The following is a 17,826-nucleotide window of genomic DNA, read 5'->3' on the forward strand; positions in this document are numbered from 1 at the left end:
ATGAAGGGCAACCAGTCATGGTCCACAGAGGTCATCTTGGTGGGATTCCAGCTGAGTGAAGAAATGGAGCTTTTTCTCTTCTTTATCTTCTCCTTGTTGTACATCTCCAACCTGCTGGCAAATGGCACAATCCTGGGGCTCATTTGGCTCGACCCCAGACTGCACACCCCCATGTACTTCTTCCTTGCTCACCTGGCCGTCATTGACATCTCCTACGCTTCCAGCAATTTGCCCAAACTGCTGGAAAACCTAGTGAAACATAAAAAAACTATCTCCCTTGCTTCATGTGCTATGCAGATGCTTTTGTATCTGACTTTTGCTTCTACAGAGTGTCTGATTCTGGTGGTGATGTCCTATGATAGGTATGTGGCCATCTGCCACCCCCTCCACTACACTGTCATCATGAACTGGAGAGTGTGCACAGTTCTGGCCATCACTTCCTGGCTGTGTGGGTTTTCCTTGGCCCTGTCAAATCTAATTCTGTATCTAAGGTTGCCCTTCTGTAGGCCCCTGGAGGTGAACAACTTCTTATGTGAGATCTTAGCCGTCCTCAAAGTAGCCTGTGGGAACACAGAGATCAACAAAATATTTGTCTTTGCTTCCGGTACATTTGTTATCGTTGGTCCCTTTTCCTTAATGTTGTTCTCTTATATGCGCATCCTCTGGGCCATCCTGAAGATACAGTCAGGGGAGGGTCGCCAGAAGGCCTTCTCCACCTGCTCCTCTCACCTCTGTGTGGTTGGATTCTACTTTGGCATAGGTATGATGGTTTACATGGTCCCGGACAATGGTCACCGAGATGAGCAAAAGAAAATTCTTTCCTTGTTTTACAGCCTTTTCAATCCACTGCTGAACCCTCTCATCTATAGTCTAAGGAATGCTCAGATGAAATCTGCCTTCAACAGAGCATTGCAGAAACAGAGGAAAGTATAAAGGAGTGTCAGGCTTTTTTTGAAGACAGGTTTTCCAGAGCAATGAAACTCGGTTCCCCAAAAAGATGCATGGATGGAAGGCAAGAATTATACAATTTGGAGTTGTGAGTTGACTCAGCAGGAAAAGCACATACTTTCTCATGCAAAAGAAGCTTGGTATGGGGGCCTGGTGGTGGCACCCCTGGTGGAGCGCACCTATTACAAGGCTCAAGGACCTGGGTTTGATCCCCTGGTCCCCACTTGCAGGGGGAAAGCTTTACAAGTGGTGAAGCAGTGCTGCAGGTGTCTCTCTGTTTCTCTCCCCCTCTTATCACTCTTTTGCTTTCTGGCTGTCCCTATCCAATAAATAAAGATAATAAAAAAATTAAGAAAAAAAAAGAAGCTTGGTATGGTTCCGGGAACCTTATGAGAACACTACAGGCAGCACCAATGAATGTTTATGGATGGTGGGGCAGTATTTTCTCTTCTCTCCTTCTCTCTTCCTCTCCATGACCCCTTTCTCTCTCTAAGAAAGGAATTGATTATTCATGGGTAACATCAGAAGGATATCAGAATAGGAATTCTAGGGTATGTCTATTTGAGGAATATTTGTAGTCTTTTCTGAGTCAGAGGAAGGTAGTATTGGCAATGTGGGTTCAAAACCTGAGCTCTCCACCTTGATTTACACAAATGCCAGGAAAGAAAACCATACCAATGAGGAAACATATATGCATCTTGATAGATGCTATACATCCCCAAAAGGAACTGGAGACATTCCCAGACTTTTGAAGGACCTATTTCTGAACACCTTCTGTATATGAAGTCACTCACTAAAGGCTAGAAGAGATAACTGTTCTTCCAAAATCAAAATTGCAATTAAAGTTCATGTTTTTGTTTGTTTGTTTGTTTGCCTCCAAGGTTCTTACTGGGGCTTAATGCTGGCACTACAAATCCACTGCTCCTGGCAACTATTTCTCCATTTTTCCCTTTTCATTTTTTTATTTATAAAAAGGAAACACTGACAAAATCATAGGATAAGAGGGATACAACTCCACAAGATTCCCACCACCAGCTCTCTATATCCCATCCCATCCCCTGATAGCTTCCCTATTCTTTATTGCTCTGGGAGTGGACCCAGGGTTATTGTGCGATGCAGAAGGTGGGAGGTCTGGCTTCTGTAATTGCTTCCCTGCTGAACATAGGCATTGACAGGTAGAACCATACTCCCATACTGCCTCTCTCTTTCCCTCATCTCCCCTTTCCATTTTTATTTGACAGGACAGATAGAAATTTAGATGGGGGAAGACAGAAAGAGAGAGAGACAGACAGACACCCGCACATCTGCTTCACTGCTTATGAAGCATCTCCCCTGCGAATGGGGAGCTGGACTCAAACTTGGATTCTTAGCCATGGTGATGTGTGAACTCAACTGGATCCACCACCTCCAAGCCCGCTAGTTCACAGTTCTTACGAAGAAATAAGAAACATGAGGCAATTAAAGGAATAAATCAAATTTACATAGACCATTCTTAAATAAATTTAAATTATAAAGTATCACATGAGAAATCCAAAATAACCAGTTTAAAGATATTGTAACATACTTGAAAAACTCAATATACCTAAAATAGACTTCCTAGCCCCTTCCAACACGAAAACCCCAAATTTCACCTGCTATACATTTACCTTTAGGTTCCTGATTATTAAACAATTTGTTCTTATTTATATCTTAATGTTTTTCAACCACCAAATTGCAGATGCTATCTGACTTCCCTGGGCAGATGACCTCACCAATGTGTCCTGGAAGCCTACCTCCGCAGAGCCCTACTGGACTAGAGAAAGATAGAACCAGGCTGGGGGTATGGGTCAGCTTGTCAACACCTATATCCAGTGAAGAAGAAATTACAGAAGCCAGACCTCCCACCATCTGCACTGCAAGAACTTTGGTCCATACTCCCAGAGGCCCACAGGGATAAAGAAAAAGAAAGCTTCCAATGAAAGGGAGGGAATATGGAACTCTGGTGATGGAAATTGTATCCCTCTGTACCACAGTCTTGTCAATCATTATTGAATCACTAATAATAATAAAAAAGAGTACTCAAGAGTTACAATAACAGATGAATAAAAAACATGTCAAAAGGAGGGTACATCAAAAACACTAATAAGGGATATTTACTAGAGGAAGCTGTTACATTGTGGTCAGAACTTGAAGGCATCCTTTTGAATGAGACAAGCCAGAAAGAGAAAGACCAATATCAAATGATCTGACTTATAAGTAGAACTTAAGAACAAAGAACAGTAAGGCAAAACATAAGGTGAAACTTGGACTGGGTGTTATGTATTGCACCAAAGAAAAGGACTCTGGGAAAGGAGAGAAAGGAACAGACATCAGGATTCTGTTGTGTCTCTGACATGCCAATCAAGGGAAAATGAGAGGTTGTTCCTATGTATTAAAGACTATATTGTAAACCACTAAACCACTAATAAAATTTTTAAAAATAGAAAAACAAATGATCACCTTATTTAGTGAAAAAGATACAAATTGACTTTGCCTTTCAAGATAACAAATTAGGGAAGATATCAAAAGCAATAATGCTCACAGTTCTTGACCTTGTAATTCTCTGTGGATTTACTCTAAGAAAATATACTTAAATGTTTGCCAAATTTTATATGTAATAACATTTATCATAGTGTTATTTGCCCCTATGGAAAGCAATCTGGAGAACTCTCAGAAGACTAGAAATGGACCTACCCTACAACTTAGCAATTCCTCTCCTGGGGATATAGTCTAAGAATCAAACACTCCTATCCAAAAAGACTTGTGTCTTTCTCAGCCATTCATCTGTTGTTGGACATCTAGGCTGATTGTAGGTTTTTTATTATGAATTGTGCTGCTATAAACACAAGCCTAGACATCAACAACAGATGAGTGACTGAGAAAGTTGTGGGGGGCAGGTTGGTAGCACACCTGGCTAAGCACACATAGTACTATTCACAAGGACCCAAGCAAGGACCTAGGTTTGAACCCCCAGTCCCCACCTGAATGTAGGATGCTTAACAAGCAGTGATTCAGGTCTTCAGGTGTTTTTCTTTCTCTCTTCCTCTCTCCTCTCAATTCCTCTCTGTCCTATCAAATAAAATGGGGTGGGGGAGAAAAATGGTTTCAGGAGCAGTGGATTCCTAGTGCTGGCACAGAGGCCCCCATGATAACCCTAGAGGGAAAAAAAAAGTTGGGGTATATATTAAGAATGATAAATTCACCTTCTTCAACTCATCTTTAGTGGAACTTGGAGCAATCACATTAGGTGAGATAAGCCAAAAAGAGAAGGATGAATGTGGGACAATCTTACTCATGGACAACAGTTGAGAAATAACAACAGAAAGGGGAAACGCAAAGCAGAACTTGGACTGGGTATGTTGTACTGCATTAAAGTAAAGGATTCCGGGGTGGGGGTGCCTTCAGGTCCTGGTGCATGATGATGGAGGAGGTCCTAGGCTGGGGGTGAGAGTGATTTGCAAAAAACTGAGAAATTTTACACATGTACCAAAAACTGTATTTAAAACCTTTATTCCCCACTAATAAAAACAAAATAATAAAAAATAATAGTATTACTATTATAAAATAACACTGATAAAGTGAAGCAACACAGTGTTAAAGGATTAGTTAAGTAAATACCCAGTTATCAGCGGTCTAGACTATTACTCATTTAGTAGAATAATTACTAATAAAGGGAATGCTCATGAAAGATATTTATTTAATGATATAATAAAATATAATGAAATATCTTTAGGGGGGAGAAATATGGATTTTTATTTTATTTTAAATTTTTATTTATAAAAATGTAACACTGACAAAACCATAGAATAAGAGGGGTACAATTCCCACCACCAGAACTCCATATCCTATCCCCTCCCCTGATAGATTTCCTATTCTTTAACCCTCTGGGAGTATGGACCCAGGGTCATTGTGGGATGCAGAAAGTGGAAGGTCTGGCCTCTGTAATTGCTTCCCCGTTGAACATGGGTATTGACAGGTAGAACCATACTCCCAGACTGTCTCTCTCTTTCCCTAGTGAGGCAGAGCTCTGGGGAAGCTGAGCTCCAGGACACATTGGTGGGGTCATCTGCCCAGGGAAGTCCCGTTGGCATTATGTTAGCATCTGGAAACTGGTGGCTGAAAAAAGTTAACATATAAAGCCAAACAAATTGTTTACTAATAATGAACCTAAAGGCTGGATTATTGCAAATGAAGATTTGGGGTCTCCGTTTTGAAGATAGCTAGTAGACATATTTTAGTTATATTCCAAAGGGCCCATGACTTTACTAGTTTTTTCCTGAGCCTGACATCTGATATGCAGGTGGATCCAAGTTGTTGTCTGGGTAGATTATGTCATGACTAGAAAGAGGACTAGAAAGCTGGATTAGAGAAGAAAGTAATCCCAAATATAAAAAAAGGTGTATGAATATTATTGACTGTAAACCCCATAGATTTGATCTGGGGCCCATATTCAGCTTAGGAGTCTATGTGACCTCTGCATCTCTGTATGTCTGAGCTCACATTCTGTGGTCATGAGTAGGAACATTCCAAGATGCTGCAATTTCAGGACCCATCTTCCTCAAGTGGTAGATAGAGTATGTTATCCAGCCTCCCTTTAGAGGATGGAATGTTCTCTACCATTGTTGATCCACATTGAGGGCAATTATTAAATTATTAATGAATTTTGAAATACATTTTGTTGATTTTGTAGACATGTTAAGTTCTCAAGCAGTTGTTTATATATTGATAAAGAAATTCCACTTTGTCCCTTCAAACAAAAAAAAAATGAAAGATGAAAACATCAGTATAATACAATATGATGTCTACTTTGGAAATTTTTTCAGCTTCTTGAGTCTAACATAAAAGAAAATAAACCACTGAGGCTACACAAAACTGAAAAACATCTACACAGCAAAATGAACCATCACCAAAGCAGAGAGACACACTACAGAATGGGAAGATATATTTGCATAGCATAGTCAGGTAAAGGACTAGTAGACAAGATATATAAAGACCTCTTAAAACTCAGCAACAAAGCAACACATAATCTGATGAAAAATAATAGGGGGGAGTAACAAATTTTTCACCAAGGGATATATTCAGGTGACCAACAGGAATGTGAAAAAAAATGCACAAAATCAGTGTTCACCAGAGAATTTCGCATGAAGACAACAAAGAGATTCCACCTCACCCTTGTGAGAATTGCCTTCATCACAAAGTATAGAAGCAAGTGGTGAGAAAGTGGAGAGAAAGGAACCTGTCTACACTGTTGTTAGGAATGTGAATTGGTACAACCTTTGTAGAGAGCAGTAGGGATTCCTGAAAACATAAAAAATGAATACATTATAAGACCCAGTAATTCCTTTCTTAGGCATCTATACAAAAAAAAAAAAAAAACTATCCTAAAAGATCACTTCACACTCATGTTTGTACTAATGCTTCTTGTAATACCTGAATCTGGAAAGAACCCAAGTGTCCAACAACAGACAGTCGCTTAATGTTGAACTATAACACAGATATAAGAAACTACAATATATTCACCTCGGCTGCAACATGGATGACGCTAGAATGAGTCATGTTAAGCAAAATAAGCAAGACTGAGGCAGGTGAACACCAGATGGTCTCAATCACAGTTGGGATCTCAGAAAAGGAAATCAAAGAACAGTGCAGTGTGACTCCTTGATGAATAGCAGGTCTGGGAGGAAGAGCACTGAGGGGAAGTTGGGGGGCCAAATTCTTACGGTGGAATGGGATGATAATATGGTAGAGCGTGAGATGTACTGCTCAGCTCTAGTTTATGTTGGTGAATATGCTTGAACCTGGGACTTCGGAGCCTCAGGCATGAAGACATAACCATTATGCTATTTACCCCCACCTGAATGTTTATATTCTTATGACAGCAACAATCCTATAAAAATCACTTATTCAAGAAAGTGATACTGAAGTTGGACATATATAATCCAATATATATTGTTTAATGGCCATAGCATATATCAGATATATGTATATTAAGTCAAAAGATGTATGTATATTAAGTGTTTGCTCCAGTTCTCGCTATATAAACAAATAAATATACATGAATCCACTTCATGAATTCATGTATTCAGTTAGCTAGAGTAGGGTTATCCCAGAGTCTGACTTTATACGTGTGAGTATCCTTTTTCCTATTCTCTAATCTCTCAGGGTCATGCTTTCTGACTTCATCAGAGACAGAAGCTATTAATACTCTCTTCTCCCAGAAGGGTACCAGTAACTTGGTACTTACATGTCTCCTTAGGGAACATTCTGTTACAAGTGAGACCTAGAGTCTCCTGCCCTGTACATGTTCCTCAAGACAGCTGGGATGGTGCCCTGTGGAGCAGATAAGTTAATGAAGCCGTCTTCTCAAAGGCAACACCAGGAGTCCAACATACTTTCTTAGCTGTTCTCAGATGAGCAACCAGACTCCTCCCACCATCAGTTAATTCAACCACCCTACATGTGTTCCTCATCTGTGTGAAGATTTATCAAGATACTTACACAGCAATCATCTCTAGACTAGAGGCACAGGTGTCCTAATTGCTTTTGTAAGTTGTGGTCAAATTTATTTTAACATCCTTTTCATTGCCTATTAATTCTTACTATCACATTTTAATATCATTAAAATTAGATTCTGGGAGTCGGGCAGTAGCACAGCAGGCTAAGCGCATCCCGCATAAGGATCCCGGTTCAAGCCCTCAGCTCCCCACCTCAGGGGAGTCACTTCACAAGCGGTGAAGCAGGTCTGCAGGTGTCTATCTTTCTCTCCTCCTTTCTGACGTCCCCTCCTCTCTCAATTTCTCTCTGTCCTATCTAACAATGACAACATCAACAATAATAACAACAACAATAATAACTACAACAACATTAAAAACAAGGGCAATAAAAAGGAAATAAATTTTTTTAAAAAGATGTGCTCTTATAAATTAGATTCTATTAATGCTCAGACTTTGCTTCTTGATAGTTTAAATAATAGAATGATTTGAGTAAAAACACAGGATTAGTCAATATGTCAACAGAATCCATACTAGTGGGTATCAGCTGTTAACTTATTTTTAGAGTGAGTGGGTAAATATGTGTAAGTGATGTGTTTGTATGTGTTCAAAATGAAACAAACATGTTCAGCAATTCTTCATTTCAAATCTATGTGTTCCGCATATAGGGAAGTCAAATATTAAGTTTATATCAGTTATTCAGAATTATGGATGACCATTCAAATGAAGGAATCATGGTAAGTGAGATAAGCCATAAAGAGAAGAATGAGTATGGGATGATCTTACTCATGGACAGAATTTGAAAAATAACAACAGAAGGGGAAACACAAAGCAGAATTTAGACTAGGTTTCATGTGTTACATCAAAGTAGAAGACTCTGGGGACCGGAGGTGGGGCTGCTTTCAGGTCCTAGTGCTTGATGGTGGAGGAGGACCTAGGCAGGGGGTTAAAGGGTTTTTTCAGAAAATCAAGAAATTGTACACATATACCAACAACTATTTACTGTAAACTATTAACCCTCCCACTAATAAAAAAGAAAAAAAAACAATATTACTTTAGTGATAATGTGTAACGCTATGTATCTAACCAAGATGTACATGCAGGCAGAGTTTTATCACTGGTAACTCCACACTCAGAATGATAGTAGTTATATAATAAAATATCAATAAAAGCTTAATTATTTTTCTTTTTCAATGTCCTGACCTGACGCTTATCATTAAAATGACAGTAAGGAGTTATAATGCAAATGAAACCATTTAAAAATATTTATAATTTTTTGGGTATTTTAGTTAAGGACTACTTTATCCTTGCTGTATGTAAAACAAGATGGACTTGGATGGAAAAAAAGTGGAAACGGAGTTTAATTAAGCAAGGAGGAAATTGGTTGTACTTATGTTTAAATGGTGAAATCACAGAATAAGAAAGATGACAGTTCAATTACTCAAAGAATTCAGAATCCTCTTCCGCATCTAAAAGAGTGAGGGAGACATTATCTACACCTTTTCTGTCACCTGCAGAGACAATATCTCCAACTCTATAGTGTTAGAGTCAAAGCCTAATGAAATTAGTGATTATTTTTACGTTAGATAAATGATAATTAAAATCTACAATATCATTCGGTTTATTGCTCATTGGAATATTTTTGTGAAAAGTTAAGTAAGAAAAAAATGAGATTTTAGTCTGGAAATAAGTCTTCACACATGAAAACAAGTTACTTTTAAAAGTATTTATTATATTTTATTATTTATTGGATAGAAAGAAATTGAGATGGGTGAGATAAACAGAGAAAAAATAAGAGAAACATTTGCAGCCCTACTTCAAAACTTGTAAAATTTTCCCCCTGCAGGTGGGGACCTGGGACTTGAACCCCAGGTTTTGTGCATTATAACATGTGTGCCCAACCAGATGCACCACTACCTGCCCCTCCCCAACATGAATTAGTTTTTGAAGTTACAGAAGAACATAAAATGTATTCAGGTGGAAATAGTAGAGCTAATGGTTAAAGTGTAGTTACCTGTACATAATGAAACCATCCAACTCTAGAGAATAAAATAGGAGTTTTAGGATGCTGGTATGTAAATTAGCCATTAAAGAGTCATTGCCATTAAAGCAACAATAGGATAGTCCTACTACTATAAGAAAGGAGAAGTTGAATATACTTATGACAATATGAGACAGATCACTAAATGAAGCTGTCTTTAATTAACATGTGACAATATATTTGTTCTGAAAACTTCACCTCTATTAAAAACATTAGAAACAAGGAAAATGTGTGTGTGTGTGTGTGTGTGTGCATTTAATTTACCTGGAGCTACCAGTCTCATTAAAGGTCTATTTATTTATCACAAGACAGAAAAATTGAGAGAGGGAGAGAGAGAGAGAGAGAGAGAGAGAGAGAGAGAAACAGAGGCAGATAAAGGGAACCAGAACACTGTTCAACTCAGGCATAAAGTGATGCCAGAGATTGAGCCTATGGTCTCTAAGACCTCAAGCATACAAGTTTAAATATACTCTTAAAATTCACTTAAAAGCAAGAAGAAAAAAACTGAAAATGTTTTTTCCTACTACTCTATATTACAGATTATATCAAAGAAGTTTACATAAGTATTTTTAAATACATCAGCTGTATGGAAACTGTGAGGATATGGTTGAGTTGGGTGGAACTCCCATTGAACCTCCTCAGTGCCTGAGAAGCACTGTCTTCCTGTCAGCCTCTCTCTACGAGATTGAGCATGGGACAGAACAGCCTTCAGGTTCAGCTTCACCTGTCAGACTCTGCCTCATAGGGACTCTGCATTCCCAGTATGATAGCTTACTTCCTTGTCTTTAAACCAAATGGTCTGCTTATTTAAAAGCTACCAGAAGTTATCATACCTGACCCATCTTCTCTCTGCCCTCAGGTCACCTCTCTGTCTGCTAGCCAATGATAACCCTACTTCCTCATTCCCAAAAAGGCTCTCCTGCGTATACAGATGCTATCAGAGGCCCCTTTTCTCACTTCTTGGTTCTTGCCCTTCTGAATAAGACTATAACCAAACCTCACCCTCCTGACACTCAAGGACCCCTACACCTATGCACAACAAAGCGTAGCTTCCTCGTTCCTTAGATCACTCACCTGATAGTTTTTCCAACCCCTTACTGCTCTCTGCCCCTTTTCTGCTTTAAACATATATGGTATGAACAAGCTACCTCCTTCTGCAATCCCTTAAAAGCCTTGCCTCTCTGATCAATAGATGGATCATAGCTATCAGCTTGGTCTCCGGGTCATCTCTTGTTGCAGACACAGAGTGAGTCCTGTAAGACTTAGCCCCTGTTGCCTCGGGTGACATTCTCCTAGACCCCCACATCTGGTGCACAACAGGGTGGGCACGCCAGGCATCTGTGCCCAAGAAGAGGTCTCCCCACAAGAAGAACGACAATCAACAATAAACATTAACTCAATTTCCATTGCCATAGGGACATGGGAGACAATATGACATCTATTACAGAATTCACCCTACTGGGATTTCCCCTTGAACCAAAGATTCAGATGACTCTCTTTGGGCTCTTCTCCCTATTCTACATCTTCACCCTGCTGGGGAATGGAGTCATCTTGGGGCTCATCTCCCTAGACTCCAGACTTCACACCCCCATGTACTTCTTCCTCTCACACCTGGCTTTGGTTGACATAGCCTATGCCTGCAACACAGTGCCCCAGATGTTGGTGAACCTCCTCGACCCAGCTGAGACCATCTCCTTTGCTGGCTGTCTCACACAGACCTTTCTCTTTTTGACCTTTGCTGTCGCCGAGTGTCTTCTCCTGCTGGTGATGTCTTATGATCGCTATGTGGCCATCTGCCGTCCTCTGCATTATTCTGTTATCATGAGCTGGAGAGTTTGCATCACCCTGGTGGTGACTTCCTGGGCATGTGGAGTGTTTCTGTCCACGATTCATCTAGTGTTACTTCTACCCTTACCTTTCTGTCGATCCCAGAAAATTAATCACTTTTTCTGTGAGATTATGGCTGTTCTCAAACTTGCCTGTGCAGACACTCACATTAATGAGATCATGGTGATCGCTGGAGCAACTTCAGTGCTCGTGGGACCCTTCTCCTTTATTGTGATCTCATATATGTGCATCCTCTGTGCCATACTTAGAATCCAGTCAGGAGAAGGTCGAAGAAAGGCCTTTTCTACCTGCTCCTCCCACCTCTGTGTGGTTGGACTGTTTTATGGCACAGCAATTATCATGTATGTTGGGCCTCGATATGGAAGACCCAAGGAGCAGAAGAAGTATCTTCTATTGTTTCACAGTCTTTTTAATCCCATGCTCAACCCTCTTATATACAGTCTTAGGAACTCAGAAGTGAAAAATAGTTTGAAAAGATTGCTTGGAGTAGAGAGAGTTTTATGAAAGGATTATGGCATTAAGCTTGAAATATATTTCAACATAGTGGCCAGATAGTATTTAATAGTTTTCAAGCCCACCTCAAGACAAGAATTATCTGAGACACCTACTAAAACAGAACTATTTCCCACCTCACCATCGGATCCCTAGTTCATCAGATGCAGGGTGTATTCTAGCAATATAATTCTTAAAATATTATCAATCACAAATTTCAGTGTTTCTTGTCCATAGCCAAGGATGTGAAAGACACAGATAAGGAGAAAAAATGTCTTTTATAATATCTTAATAAAAATATGGTCCTAATGACTCCTGAAGTGTTTTTCTCAAAACACTACTTTTTCAAGAAGACATTACAAATAAATTCCATAGTCAATTAATTTCTAGAATTATTGAATATTACATACTTCACCTTGGCAATTGCAACTTTAATAGTATAAAGAAAGTCATAAGAGGGCCAGGCAATGGCGCACCTGGTTAAGCACTCACATCATATCACAGTATACAAGGACCAAGGTTCAAACCCCTAGTCCTCATGTGCAGGGGGAAAACTTCAAGAGTGGTGGAGCAACGATACAGGTGTCTCTCTATTTCTCTCCCTCATCTCTCCTTCTCCTCTCAACTTCTTTCTGTCTCTGTCCAATAATAAATAAATAAAATTTTTAAAAAGAACTTTTTTTAAAAAAGGAAGTCATAAGAATCCTTATGGTAGGGAGTCTAGTGGTAATGCAGTGGGTTAAGCACATGTGGCGCAAAGCGCAAGGACCTGTTAGGATCCCGGTTCAAGCCCCCGGCTCCCCACCTGTAGGAGAGTTGCATCACAGGTGGTGAAGCAGGTCTGCAGGTGTCTCTCTTCCTCTCTATCTCCCCCTTCTCTCTCAATTTCTCTCTGTCTCTATCCAATAACGTAAATTAAAAAATTAAAATAAAAAATACACAAATAAATAAATAAATAAGAATCCTTATGGATCCTTAAATAGATTCCAATTTCAGCCATTGTTTAACAATGTTATTTCATCTGACACATTTAAATAACAATTATTAATACTTCCCTAGACTCAGAGATCTTAGTTTTTAGTTACATATTGTAAATACTTCTCATAACCACTTACTGGGGCAGAGTGATTTGTTTAATCAAAACTAAGTCTCTAAAGAGAAGTAAGTCCGTACACAGCAATGTAGAACTGCAGATGAAAATCCATGCTTTCTTGGACATAAAAAGTCAAGGTCATAAAGGTTTCTGAATCCCAATTCTATCAACACCAGATGTGTTTGTCATCAGGAGTTTTGTTTTTATACCGTCACAGAAAGGGAAGTGATTCTGGAAAACACCAGAGGAAGTCTGACACTGATTCCCTTATCAGAGAGGAAAGATAAGAAGAACACTCAGAGTAGTGATAGATCTAGGTGTGACTTAGGAAGTGAAGTCAGGGATGTATAAAAAATATATAAGATATAAAGATAGAGACAGAGACAGATACAAAGAGATAGTTAGAGATAGCGATAGAGATAAAATGATATAGAGTCAATTCATGTCTGTGACCATGGGAGAATGACTGCAGTTTGCAATGGAGGGAATGTGGACACAGAACTCTGGTGTGGTGGTGGAAACATTATGGAATTGTACCCTTACTATATCATAATTTTGTAAATAAGTATTAAATCATGAATATAAATAAATAAGTAAAGGTCAAGATCACTGACTGTACTCTTAGAGATAATGAACCTAGTCTCTGATTTATCCTGTATGTCTACATAAATCTCAGGAAATGTTCAATTTCACAATCTTCTGCTCTTAGATAAAGAACTGAACATGTATTTGTCTTTGACCCATTGCATGATATTGGTCTTTTTTTTCCCCCTTGGGGTATTGAAATAAAACTAAGTTCGTCACAGAATCTAAAAATATTTGCAAGCCCATGACCTACATAGCAGGTACACTTTAAAATGTTTTCTCAAATATTGAATTTAGAAAATAGAGTTATTAGTAGGACACCAAAGTAAAAATCCTGGGTGGAGGGTGAGGGTAGATGTTCAGCTTCATGGGATGGGAGTGGGGGTAGGAGGGGTGGGGTGGGACAGTCTTTTGGTGGCAGGAATGTTGTTTATGTACACTCCTATTAATTTGTAGTCATATAAATCACTAAGTATTATGAGAGGGAAAAAACTGATTGAATGTCTCAAACTTTTTAAAGCACAGAATCAGTCTTTTTAATACATAAGCTGAGTCTTTGATATATTGACTCTCTGAAAAGCTTAGTCCATGGAGAACAAAAGCAACTGGTAGCATAGCTATATACAAATAATGTCAAAAGACATAAAATATGGTGATGGTGTGTATAACACAGCAAATCCTAACAATGGTATTTTTCAAAGTTAACACAACTGCCAAACAATATGATTATTGAAATAACTACCTATTGTCTTCTTAAACCCTAAGACAACAGCAATCTCCCTCTTCCTCTTTAGAGCCTATGTTTCTCCCAATCCTGGAACCTCTGGGGTGGGGCTCACTTCCTTAAATGCTTCTCTCAAGTCATACCAAATGATATTACATCTGCCTATTCCAACATAATCAATGCAACAAGTACCATCTCAACATGCTTCACCTCAGACTATGTACAGAGACATCAGGCATGGAATGCCAACCCTCATCACATCATCTTCACCCTCATCACTCAGGTGAGACCTTTCCTTTCATGGTATTCTCTAATTCCATTCCAGGAGGTTTACCTCCTAACAAAGTCCCAAAATCTAGATATAGGCCAGGTCCCATAAGATAGAGCATATATTCACATGTATCCATAAATTAGGGAAAAATATATATCTGAAAGCAAAAATACACAATAGCCTTTAGTGAGTTTGTATCAAGTTCATAATGAAATAGTGTCCACTGAGACTTAGATACTCTCCTCACCTACCTCCTATTATGGTTCTCTCACTCACTTCAAGGCTAACCTTAGCAAAGCAAGGACAGCAAAAACTGAATAAGGCAAGAAACTGGCATACTTTAACGATGACTCTTTAGTCACTGTCAGGCCATTCCACCAAATGGGGCCATAATCAGGGAATCCTGAGATTCCCAAACAGACTTGATGGGCCTAGAACTCGAATAAATCCCTCTCTCCATTGATACCAGTCATTTCTATCAGGATCAACAAAACAGACCCCTTTGTAGGCCCCCATAGGACCTTACCCTCAACTTGGATCAACAATGGAAGAGAATGTTCCATCCTGCAAAGGGAGGCTGGACAACATACTCTATGCTACACCTGAGGAAGATGGGTCAATACTGGGGCAGCATGGAATGTTCCTACTCATGACCACAGAATGTGAGCTCAGATCTAGATGGATGCAGAGGTTACAAAGGCTCCTAAGCTAATTATGGGCCCCAGATCATATCAAATCAATGTGGTTTACATTCAACAATATTTATACCTCTTTCCCATATTAGAGAGCTATTCTCTTCACTGATCCAGCTTTCTGATCCTTTTCCTAGCCATGACATCACTTCCCCAGACAATAACTTGGATCCACCTGCATATCAGATTTCAGACTCAGGCAAAAAAAAAAAAGAAAAGAAAAAAGAAGAAAAATAAAATAAAAACACTAGTATAGCCATAGGACCTTTGGAATATAACTAAAATATACCTACTAACTATCTCCAAACTGGAGGACCCCCCAACACTTCATCTGCACTATTCCAGCCTTTAGTTCCATAATTGTTCAACAATTTGTTTGCTTTGTATGTTAACTCTCTTTTCAGCCACCAGGTTCCAGATGCTAGCAGAATATCCAACAGTTTTTTGGCTTTGTGTATTGATGGGCTAGCATGGGGGTGCCTCTTCCCTTGGTGTGTGCTCTCTGGGTTGGAGAAAACAATACAGGACTCAGCCTGGGCTGCTACTCACTCAGCGACGAAGGAGATAGATGACTCAGGAACTTGTGGCAGCGTGGTAATGCAAAAGGATCTATTGGTCAGAGAGCCAATGCTTTTACAGCATAAAACTGGAAGTGGCAAGCCGGAAACAGAAATGGCTAAGAAAGGGGGTGGAGAAAGGCAAAAGCATGCTGAGAAGGTAGAAGCTTCCTTAGCAACTGTTGCGAGGCTTTTAATAGGTGAGATTAATGTTACCCTGCAGGCAGGGTGGGTCTCCAGGTAGAAAGAACATAGATGAATGGGATGGGTGGGGAATCTTACAGGCAAAACAATATTTATGTAAATTGGCCATAGTATCAGCAATGCAGGGTGGAGAAGGGGGAGCTGGCTTAATGCCCTACATTTCCCCCTTTCTTTTTATCTAAAGGCCATAATATCAGGAATGTGGGATATTCCTCTTTGTGAGGCAGGGAGTCTGATAGGACAGGGAACACCTTTGGGGTTACAACTGTCCCTCCTTGCTCAACCTCTCCATAGAGAGACTAACAGGATAGACACACCCCTCAGGTTCAAGCCTGCCAAGCTTAACCACATCTTCACAATTTCGTGACATCTCCCTCTGTCTATTATCTAATGGCCATATTTAAATTGGTGAATATCTGTAAAAGACTCCATTTCTCTCAGGGGAATAGCAGTGTAGAGGTGAACAGAAACTTTTGGGGCACAAACCTGAATGATATTATGCAGGCATTTTTTTTTTTAATTTTTTATTTAAGAAAGGACTAGTGAACAAAAACATAAGGTAGGAGGGGTACAACTCCACACAATTCCCACCACCCAATCCCCATAACCCACCCCCTCCCATGGTAGCTTTCCCATTCTCTATCCCTCTGGGAGCATGGACCCAGGGTCATTGAGGGTTGCAGAAGGTAGAAGGTCTGGCTTCTGTAATTGCTTCCCCGCTGAACATGGGCGTTGACTGGTCGGTCCATAATCCCAGTCTGCCTCTTTCTTTCCCTAGTAAGGTGTGTCTCTGGGGAAGCTGAGCTCCAGGACACATTGGTGGGGTCTTCAATCCAGGGAAGCCTAGCCAGCATCCTGGTGGCATCTGGAACCTGGTGATTGAAAAGAGAGTTAACATATGAAGCCAAACAATTTGTTGAGCAATCATGGATCCCAAGCTTGGAATAGTGGAGAGGAAGTGTTAGGGAGGTACTCACTGCAAACTCTAGTATACTTCTGCTTTCAGGTATATATTTTGCAGTAGTTTATGGATACGTGTGCACATAAGCTCTCTCTCACAGAAACTGGTGTATATCTAGATTATGGGACTTTGTTAGAAAGTGAACTACCTGAGATGAAATTAGAGTGTACTATAAAAGGAAAGGTCTCACCCGAGTAATGAAGTTGAAGGGTTGTCATTCCACACATGAAGTCTCTGGATACAGTCTGAGGTGAAGCATGTTGAGGTGGCAATTGTTGCTTTGGTTAGGTTGTGATCGGCGGATGCAATATTATTTGGTTTGGATTGGGAGATGCATACGGGAAAGTGGGCCCTATCCAAGGGTTCCAGGACTGGGGGAAGTAGGGGCTCTATAGTGAAGATGTGAGGTTCCTGCTATCTTAAGGTTCAAAAAGACAATGGATAGTTAATATTATCATCACATTATTTGTTAATTGGGTTAACTTTGAAAAGTCCCTTTGTTATGGTTTGCTGTACAGTACCCAGTATCTTGTATATAGCTGTGCTATTGGATGCTTCTAATCTACTTGGTCTAGGCTTTTGAGAGAGTCCGCATATCAAATACACAGCCTATATATTAAAAAGATTCAGTTTGTCTTTTGAGAAACTTTGAGACATACAATTGATTTCCCCCTCTCATATTAATTAACTAGTGATTTACATGTCTACATTTTGCTAGGAGTGTACATAAACACCATTCCCAACACCAAAGGACTGTGACCAATCCCTCCCGGCCACTCCCACCCCCCACTGGCCCAGGAAACTACATGTCTACCCCTCACCACTGGGTTTTTACTTTGGTGCCCTACTTACAATTTGATCAAGTCCTGCTTTTAGTTTCCCTTTCAGATCTTCTTAGTCA

General features: G+C 39.8%; 2 protein-coding genes across 2 annotated transcripts; both read left to right on the top strand.

Moving 5' to 3' along the window:
* Positions 1-933, top strand: LOC103112903 (olfactory receptor 2A2-like). The gene has a single exon (XM_060195740.1). The coding sequence runs from the start codon at positions 1-3 to the stop codon at positions 931-933; it is 933 nt and encodes a 310-aa protein (XP_060051723.1).
* Positions 934-10,917: 9,984 nt separating this feature from the next.
* Positions 10,918-11,850, top strand: LOC103112844 (olfactory receptor 2A7). Its single transcript, XM_007522329.1, has one exon. The coding sequence runs from the start codon at positions 10,918-10,920 to the stop codon at positions 11,848-11,850; it is 933 nt and encodes a 310-aa protein (XP_007522391.1).
* Positions 11,851-17,826: the final 5,976 nt, after the last annotated feature.

This window comes from Erinaceus europaeus, chromosome 8 (assembly GCF_950295315.1).
Source record: "Erinaceus europaeus chromosome 8, mEriEur2.1, whole genome shotgun sequence".
NCBI classification, from domain to species: Eukaryota; Metazoa; Chordata; class Mammalia; order Eulipotyphla; family Erinaceidae; genus Erinaceus; species Erinaceus europaeus.

Excerpts from the sequence above, each read along its gene's own strand:
- LOC103112903 (XM_060195740.1), top strand. The coding sequence starts at position 1 with ATGAAGGGCAACCAGTCATGGTCCACAGAGGTCATCTTGGTGGGATTC.
- LOC103112844 (XM_007522329.1), top strand. The coding sequence starts at position 10,918 with ATGGGAGACAATATGACATCTATTACAGAATTCACCCTACTGGGATTT.